The sequence below is a fragment of the Montipora capricornis genome, chromosome 2 (genome assembly GCF_036669925.1).
Source record: "Montipora capricornis isolate CH-2021 chromosome 2, ASM3666992v2, whole genome shotgun sequence".
NCBI lineage: Eukaryota > Metazoa > Cnidaria > Anthozoa > Scleractinia > Acroporidae > Montipora > Montipora capricornis.
The window spans coordinates 27457257-27467256 of NC_090884.1; the positions used below are offsets into that span (position 1 = coordinate 27457257).

General features: G+C 39.0%; 1 protein-coding gene across 1 annotated transcript; it reads right to left on the reverse strand.

Annotated features, from left to right (window-relative positions):
- Window positions 1-3101: 3101 nt before the first annotated feature.
- LOC138037030 (melanocortin receptor 5-like) lies at window positions 3102-4570 on the reverse strand. Its single transcript, XM_068883043.1, has one exon. The coding sequence runs from the start codon at window positions 4568-4570 to the stop codon at window positions 3572-3574; it is 999 nt and encodes a 332-aa protein (XP_068739144.1). The 3' UTR covers window positions 3102-3571.
- Between the last annotated feature and the right edge of the window lie 5430 nt (window positions 4571-10000).

Sequence of the window (10000 nt, forward strand, 5' to 3'; positions counted from 1 at the left end):
AGTTTATAGTGTACATCTTTGATATTGGACATCTGTTATGGTCAAATGACACCTGTCAAAACAAGGTATCCCCTGGCCTGTATTACGTGCCATATCGCGGGCTCAAATTAGAGTTCACCGAGGTCAGGGTTTTTTTTAAGTTGACCGCTGACCAGGTTCTGGTTTTCGATTGGATCGCAGGTTTAGCCAGGTTATTGCAAGAATAAATAACCCGGGACCTCCCCTTTTAAGCATGGCTAAATCTATTTATATAATAACCAAATTAATGCGCGCGCTCTGATTGGCCAATCAGCTATGTTTTATTGCGCCAGTAAACTCATGGAAAAATCGCGCGTCTTCTGAATTATTATATAAGAGCAAAAGACCACAGGTTTCTATGGTTTATAGGCATGATAAACGATTTGGGATGCTGGAAGAACACTCGAAGAATTCGTAAATCACTCCCCTGCGGCTCGTGATTTACGAATTCTTCTCGTGTTCTACCAACATCCCGCGTGGTTTATCAGCGTATAAACCATAGAAACTTGTGGTCTATTGCTTAAATATTACCGAAAACGGATGGGCCGCATTCCATCGCGGATCGAGACTTCTCGGTTAGGGACTTCTGACGATAGTGATTGTTACGTTTTGTAATTGGTTTAAGAACTGTGCTAGTCAGTAGGTAAATCAAAACAATCACTAACTAAACGCGCGAAATTTCCCGCCTTCTGAGAAAGTTACCTGTAACCACTGTGATTTTTTATTGGTCTATCGCACGGTTTGCAGGAGCGGTTGCAAATATTTGGCCACATCAATTACTGTTAGTTTTTGTTTTACAAGTCCTCGAATGGAAATGTGTACAGAAAAACTGTTCAATTACGAGTTTCTGAAGTCCATAGACAAGCTACATAATCTGAAAAAAGGGGGGGAAAGTATATGCCGCCATGATTATGTAAGAAAAACTATTGCTTTTTGTTTCACGATACTGGTTGAAAATTTGAATGGAAACGTGTACAATCGCCAAAAACGATGCAATTGAATATTTTTAAGTCAAAGACAAGCTACATATCTGCAAAAAGAGAAACTGAAGTTAGTACCGCCATGAATATGTTAGGAACCCAAAAGGTTTGAAAACAAGAAGCAAACTTTGGAAATTTTTCAGTATCAGGGCTTTTGTTAAAGTCATAAGCGTTTTACCCTATAAATAGGATTGGGAAAGAATGAGGCATCCCTCGGCCATTTAGCTCTCTTTCTTGCCCTAGCTCACGACTCGATTAACTCTGAAGTGACTTCTTTGCGGACGACTATACACTGCGGCGAGAGGTCTCGGTAATTCAGTTGGCGATTGCCAGTTTTTCTCGCGCGCGAAGAGGGGAGGGGAGGCGCTGCGCGTCTCATGCGCGTGTATCACAACTTTAGAGACCACCCGCAGTGTGAAGTGAAATGAAGTATTAGTCTCTTCCCTCGGGGCTTTTCACGACTAATTTAAAATGCTTTTTGTTGGGAACTTTACCCAGACTGCATGTTACGAAGTGTACAATTTATTTAGGAAGTGAAAGACGCCACCGACTAGTTTTGGTCAGACCACAACACCGGGGACAACGTCCCCTACTCTTTTCGAGAAGTGAGTGGGTTCTTTAACGTCCCATACTATTTGGTTTTCAACAGGGGCTATGAGACGGGATCTCCGGGTTTACAGTCCTCATCCGAGAAGACTTGAAAGTTTAACCATTTGCGGGTGTAATTACAAAGGCAGCACTTTCTTCTCAGTTCTCTCGATAAGCTGCTTAAGGTAGCCTCGCTCTTCAAGGAGGGCTTTCAATGATTTGGCTTGGAATGTCTTGTAAGGATATTTTGGCAGATGTGAATAAGAGTAAAAACAGTTCCTGACGGTTATTTTCAGTACCATCAATAACAATTTACAAATCCCAAAGACTTTCGCTAAAAGCTCTCGTAAGCGCCATCCTCTGTTGTTTATAATTTTGGTGCTTACACGTAAGCGACCAGCTTTAGTTGCGACCACTTTTTCGAATTCCCTGGGTGGTCGCTTACGAGAGCTTCGACTGTAGTTGCTTATTACAAGATTAGTGTAAATGCAAAAGTTAGATACATACATTTCATTAATTAACAACTTTTAGCGTTCAGATGAAATAAAGCAAAATTATTTCCTTCTATTTCGATTTTGACTTGAGCTGATTTCAGTCACTGTACTCGTTATGTTATGAAACAAGCGTATTTATTTATTCTGTAAATTACTGATTGCCAAGTTAAGAATGGCCTATCGTCCCTAATTGGCTTGCATATCCGTCGTCTAACATCTCTAGTGTGGATACAGTTGTGTTAAATGTTTGCGTACAACAGACCTGGGGATTTACAGCTCGTCATCAGACTTGCCATAATGCAGTTAAAATCGACACCATTCGCGATACCATTTGGGGTTATCGAGGCAAATTGTTGCAAGGAGTTTACTGCGCCTTTCAATAACATGCGGACTCTTAAATTCAAAGGTCAACCGACAAATGCATTTTTCGCTAACGTCAATCAAATGTTCGGCGGCTCCTTCGAGCTTCCGACTACTGTCGAGTGCGCAGTAATCAAGTCACATCGTTGAGCCCACTTCAGTCAACATAGTCGAAAGCTGGGAGGAGCCGCCGAACATTTGATTGACGGTAGCGTAAAAAGCATTTGTCGGTTGCCCTTTGAATTCAAGAGTCCGCATGTTATTGAAAGGCGCAGTAAGAGAAGACGACGGTCACGGCGAGGACAGCGCAAGAAAGCAAGAATATTATTGGACAAGAGCGGAGAAATAATTCTGCTGCTCGTCCGGCAAGCATTTTTGTACATTTCTTGACTTACACTGCAAAACAACAACGTGAAATCACTAAATTTAATGAGCTTACAAGGTCTTACAACAGTCAATCGTTTACACTTTATCCTTATTTTAAAACCGCTTGTATCAAGACTATCATAAAGTATATCGCGAACAAGATGGAAGAATCGCTAGCATTTTTTTACGAGACATTTCGTTGCCGTAGCCGTCGTCGTTTCTTCAACTCCCTACTCAAAGATTGTTACGAACTACGATAAGTACGTGTTGATTTCTTAAATGTTCATGCTTACAACACACGATTCTCAGACCCACAACAGCTTTTACAATTAACTTTGAATGGATCTCTCACGTGAACCATCTACGAGTTTTAATTTTGCTCAGTATTATACCGATATCTGTAAAGTTATACCAAAGACCTATTTCTCTGGATCTCTTGCCTTATTATATACTCAAGAGAATATCGCGTTTCTGATTGGTCAAAGACGGACGCATGAATAGTGCAAAAGAGGTTATGGAGTGCAATGCGAAAGTTGCTATGGAAACACATCAATTGGGTAACTTTGTTAAGTATATAATAAATAAAAATCATTTCCCCTACTTATGATGAGTATAGCTGAAACTAGTTGTTTTCCCACAATTTTGCTTCTACAATGATAGAGAGAGAGAGATAGAGCCAGTGGTATTTAATCAGGGGCCTATTTAAAGAAAGTTACATTTAATAGTTTTGAAACATAAGTGCCCTTGGCATTCGGAGTTTTAAGATTATTTGACGCGAACGCTACCCTGACATTTTTTCCTATTTGCCGCAGAGGCCGCATGAATATTGTCTTCGGACACTTTTATATGCAAGAGTTTTGCGAACTCTCTTCGATATTTGTGACACCTCACACAGTAAACGTACGGATTCAGGGCTGAGTTACACACTAATATCACCTGCACCCAAGCGAAACATTTTCTGAACAAAATCGGCTTTTTGGAGGGATTCACAAAGATGGGAAGAAGTATGAGTGGCAACCAACACAAGGCATAAATTCCGACTATGGTGAAAATAGTTTTTGCTGCTTTCTTCTCCGAAATTTGTCGTGCGGTGACGGCCTGTCTTTGTGACTGAGAGAATGAGCTTGGTATTTGAACTTTATTTTCTTGACGCCTGGCGATAAAGTAAAGATAAGCGTACATACTCATCGTGCACAGCATCAAAGTTAAGTTGTGGCTACTAACAATGACGTGGGGAATTATATTCGGCGGGGCGTAGAGTGCTCCGTAGGTGACAGCGATCAGCCAAACGAAAAAGATGGCAAACAAAGCTGGTTTGATTGTCATTATGGATGGGTATTTCATTGGAAGGCGTATAGCGATTACACGATCAACCGTAACTGCGAACATGTTGTTAACCGAAGCAACCAAAGAACAATGGCCGAAGAAATTTCTCACTATGGGAAGGGGGGAGTCTCGATCAGTCGCTGGACTTGCCAGATTGTTGTAGTAGAAGATAGTCAAGGGCAAGTAAACGAGGCAAACAGTAAAATCCGAAAATGCCAGACTTGATATGAAGAAATCCGGGACGCTTCGGAGGCTCTCAGATTTCAATACAGCAAGCATGACCAAAGAATTTCCAGCGCAGCCAAAGAGACTTACCAAAGTGCATAAAATGGTGAAAATTACGAGAGCTCCTGGATCAAAAATGAGGCGGTCCTCTCTCGTTTCCGAGTCGTTGAAAGTTCTACGTTCGTGTATCGTTGAGTTCACCAAAAAGGACATGATAAAACGGTATCAACTGTTTGCTGGAAACTGAGATCAGTTGCCTGTACATGAAAGATGAAAATACAATATTGAAAAAAATACTGTTGATTAAGAAAAGAAATCGAGTCAAATCCTCCAAGTACACGTGACTTAATTAAGGGTTGCTATTGGAGCTAGCAAAGTAAGAAATAGGTCAAGGTTAGAAAGAGACAACTAATAAAAGAGAGTTTTAAGTTGTTGTTTTTTTTTTTTAATTTTACAGCTGTCAAGAACATTATTAAAAAACTTGCCAAGATTTAAGATGCAAATTGAGCAATCCGTTGTTCGAAATTATTTCTTTGGAAGTGTCTTCCTCGTCGCTGATAACTGATCTGGTTGTTTTATCTACACACAGGTAGAACACCTAGTCAGCCGTCAAGGTTTTAATGCCATCTTTTCCGCAAATTTATTCCTGAAAACCCAGGAAAACATATTCTGTGTATACTGAACTCGACTGTATGCTTGCACGCACTCATTTTAATGAACGAAACAAAGGACCAAACCTCCTCAGTATTATCTCATGATCTGTATTGGGAAAACAAAATGTACAAGCGAAAAAGGTCTGTTAATTGCGCGTGTCAAAAGTTAATTGATTTCTTTATTTGCAAATGTTACAATGCTCTTTTCTGGTTACCTTTCCTCCTTTCCCCTTGTTGCTTTAAAGGATCGTAAGATTTACCCTTTCACTGCCCAGGGCTTCCTCACTGACGGGTAAAATCGTCTGGCGTTAGACAGAGTAAAATCTATGTGTCAATTGGCATTTATGGCGGTGAAACGGTTAACATAGCTAATCTCTTCGTTTCGTCTTCGAACCGGATGAACGGCACGTCCCAATCCAAAGGAAAGCGAAACTAATACCATTCGTCAAAGGGTGAATTTAGCAGTTAATAAATGGCCAAAGAGTCTGCAATGCTTGGAATTGGAGTGGCACGTATGATTAGTTCAAGTTCTCTTCCTCGTACTAGCCAAACTAATTAAGTTACCCCGAGAATCATACTGCCACTAGAACGAAAATGTCAAATGAAAGGAAAAAAAAAGATACCTACAATTGTAGGTAACACTCTAACACTCTAAGGCCCGTTTTAAACGTCGAACTTTTCATGTGCCGAATCTAATGCAAATGAGAAAAAAATCAATTTTTTTCGCTCATTTGCATTTAAGTTGAAGTTCGACGTTTAAAACGGGCCTAATTCATCCACATAAAAAAATCCATCTCATTCAACACTATCATTTAATCTCGACTTTTAGAGAAGCCTTATTTGCAACAGTTATCATTTCAGCTTTGGCAGCAACACTTTGAGAATTTCATGGGTAAATTTTGCTGAAAAAAACTTATTCTGTTTCATTTTTTAATCTGAGAACTGAATTAAATAGACACAATTGTGACCAAATGATGGCAATGGAACACGTTCTTGGCGAATTACTTCTTGAAAGGATACACAGATGCCGTTTTTCTCACTAAAATAACTGATTGAAAAACTGAGCCAACAATAGTACAATAAACGAGATTAATACAGATTTGTTTCAGTACATATTTTAAAGAAGAACGAAAAATTGAAAAAGAACTTAAACTGCACCTGTTTGTATCTTACAAACACCGCTTAACTCGTGCTTTCAAATAGAAAAGAAAAATGGGGTTTAGTGCCAAAATAAAAGCAAAACTACAAGATGAGATCCATGACGTAAAAAGACAAGAAACGATTTTCCTGTTTATGGAAAACGAGGAACAATTAAGAGAGTTCATAACGAACATGTCAAATTGGAAATAGAAAATCTTGGTTGTTGGATCTTCTCTAATTAAAGAGCGTGAGAAAATCTCTGGGGAACATGTGTCGGCGTTATACAAGACAATCAGTAACCTCTGGTTAATTTCACTGATCGTAAAGTAAACCAGTTATTTCTCAGTAGAACTGAGGCATTCACTGTGCAGATGTGAACTCATTGTTACAAGCGTCTTCTGCGGGTCTGTCACGCGCGTTTTGTTGCAGACCTCTCGAGCGTGCAGATTGGTTGAAAACAAACATCGACCAACATGATTGAAATGAGTATCTAGTTTTAAATAGTCATTTATGACGGCTACGTGATTCCTGGAGGGACATCCCCTGTATTTGACCCTTTGAACTCAGGACTGGAGTGATCAGTATGTAAATTCTCCTTACAATCTCAATATACTGTAAGGTAGACAGGTCAAAGGGATAGGGGACATTATTTTGATATAACATCAGATTCTTCCTTGCATACGGCGGGAGCTACTGAAATTTAAACTGACCAATCAGAATTCAGCGAGCGGGAAAAACTGTGCTATCCTTGTGCTATCCGACGTCACGCCAGTTGTTTACGTTCGGTGGACATTCGCTCAGCCTTCTTTTGTGACTCTTTGAACATGACGCATTGTTCTGACAATCAATTTGCCAATCCACTTTATCCAGTTTATGACATGGGCTAGCATGTGACTAACAATCACGATCGCTTTTTGAACTTTATTCTGTAGAAGAAGAAGACGTTGCTGAGTGAACGTTTTTCGATGTTTACGGCGAAATGCCTTGGTTTGTTCAGCACTTTGATGTCCGATAACTGATCAATCAAATTTGGTCCTCTGACCATATGAAGTTTTTTCAGCTCTTGTTCGTGTCCGTCATGATCGAACTTCAGGTGAAGCGCTATGCTGCTTTATGCCAAATTCGATGGCTTTTGATGTATTTTTTCGTTTGTTCCTGGTGGCACAAAGTAACTTTGATGATTTTAAAGAACTTGAATCCTTAATTCAATTAGCGATTTTTTTATTAAGAAACCAACAAGTGAATGGTACACAAAATTAGGAGAAACTGTTGGTTGAATAGACAATATTTGTTGACATAATTATCTACCCAGTTTAAGTGCTAAGCTCAACAAGTTGTTTGGCTCCACAAGTTTCAGTTTCAGGCCAGGTACAGGTACTGTTGTACACTACCATAGTTCTTTGGAAATTGAATAGCTCCTTCAACACCTGGTTGCTTGAGAAGAAACTTGATGTGTTTGTTCTCTACATTAGTGAATGCAGCCACTAACTGTCCATTGTGGATAAACTCCAGACCAACTCTTCTTTCAATTTAATCTTTGTTCTTCGCAGGGCATCAACAATGGTGTCCCTTGTAAAATGTTAGTTTAAAGAGCTTGTTTTTAAAAGTTATTTCCCATTTCATAGGGCACTGTGGTTGCCAGATTCACTTTCAAACTTATCATGGAAATGTTAATCAATACCAGTGAAAAGTCAGTCCCTTGAATTGTTGATAGAAAATTTATTTAAATGCATATTGAAACATCAGTTGAGGAATATTTTTTCCCCACTTTGTGAACCTAACATACATTGCTGCCATTTGTTTATTGCTTGGTCATTCAATGTCTTGATCACATCAAGTAATCTATTTTTTAGGTATTGTGTATCTTTATCTAAAAACTTAACTGGTTGCTTTTTGGAGCCCTTTTGCGGCATATTTAGATAGGCAGGAAATGTTCCACATTCTATGGTAAATAGTTCTGCGTAGTTTTAAGGAATATTGCAGCCAAATCTAATTGAATATGAGACTAAAATATGCTGTTTGACATTTTGTGAATTTAAAGACTATTAATATTGTTTGCACTTGCTTTAAAAGGCTTAAGGTTGGCACTCAAAAGTGTTCCTTCAATAATCTTATTCTGTAAAGATTACCTTGGGAGAATTGGATTAGGGCCAGTTTTTTCTTCTAGCTTCTTTCGCCAGTGCCCTCTGAGAATGGAGTTGATTTGGTTTTGCCCAATGTTGAAAGATGAAACAATGCCTAAACCAGCCAGCCACAAGGAATACTTCACGATGCTTTTTTAAAAAAATAGACATGAGGGTGCTCGTAAGCATCTGAGCATTGTTTTGCATGCTAAAGTGTTATTATAAATAATTAATTTCTCTAAGAGAGTCTTCTTTTCCTGTTGGTCATTCAAAAATTGTTGGAATAGCTTGTTTGAGCTGTTGGATAGAGGCAGAACATTTGATGAGGCCCTCTTGGGGAGAGGAGTCCTTGTTCCCTTTAAATATTTGCTTGTGTTTCCTTGTTCCCCAAATTACTTTCAAACTTGTTCCCAGCTTTTTGATCCCTAAAATTTAAATTGGTTTTCTTCCCTTGTTCCCTAAAATATTTTGATATTGTTAAAAAAACCAGTGAGGAACATTAAATTTTAGTTACCTAAATTTTGAAATTTTAGATACTAGATATTTTATTCATATTCTTACATTTTCATGTATATATTTATTTTTTCTTCAATATTATTTTGTGGAAAACCTGTAAAATAGCTTCAGCTAAGTGTTTCTACCCACGTTAAATAAAGTTTATGTATGTATGGATGTATGTATGTATGTATGTATGTATGTATGTATGTATGTATGTATGTTACTCTGTTCCCCAGTTCAAATTAGCCATGTTCTCTTCTTCCCCAAACCCCTGGAAGTGCCTCTTTGTTGATGTTGATTCTCTTATTGGCCCAATAGCAATTCACTGTTGAATTGCAAGACACAGCAAGTTCTTATTTGGGATTGAGGGAAAAATAAATTTTCGCACAATACAAGAAACACCATTTTGAATGTCCCTTCGAGATCTTGCTGTTTTCAGACATGAATCAGCTTGTTTGCACCTTTCTGGCGACCTGCGGGAGGGCAAACTCTAGAAACTCTTCCTTAGCGAGCCTTCCGCTGAAAAACTTTCCAAGTCTGGCTTTCCGGTGTTAGGGGCGGAGGTTTTTGTGCAAAATTCATCAGCGGCTTCCTTGCAGCTTCCAAATGGTGTTCCTTCGGGCAATGGTTAGTAAAAGTTTTGTAGTGCTTATACAAATTTTCGCTACTTGAAAATGTATGTTCATACGAAACAAGTATCAGCTTGACAATTTTTCTTTCCCGATACTCCATTTAAAATGCACGTGAGCGCCATTACTAATAAAGGGCCAGAAAACCATTTAAAACATTTTGCGGCAATTTTTTTGTCAACAAACTTGGGTTGTCGGCGAGCAGAATTCGAACGTAACCTGTTGTGCTTTGGCTTTTATTTGTGCTTTTTCTAACTATTCTAAGACGAATTCAGGCTGGTATTTTCGAATCAAGTGTAAGAAGACGGCAAAACCGTATTGATAATGTATTTATTTGAGTTAACTTCGCGAATAAAGACTTTGACCGCATCCTTTCGAAGGGGTAGATCAACAACAATGTCATTTACGCACAACCGAAATGTACTGTTTCCGGTGAAAGGGCAAATGATTGACAGGATAGCACAGTTTTGACTGCCGCGCGCACTGCGGGCGCGAGTTACGTATGCAAGGTATGACTAACCGAAAAGGAAATCTATGGTACTAGTTAGGAGATCTTGGGAGTGAACAACCTCGTTCACAGGGTCTTTCATCTCCCCACCC

Bases quoted from the DNA above. Each gene is read 5' to 3' on its own strand.
- LOC138037030 (XM_068883043.1), bottom strand. From the start codon at position 4,570: ATGTCCTTTTTGGTGAACTCAACGATACACGAACGTAGAACTTTCAAC.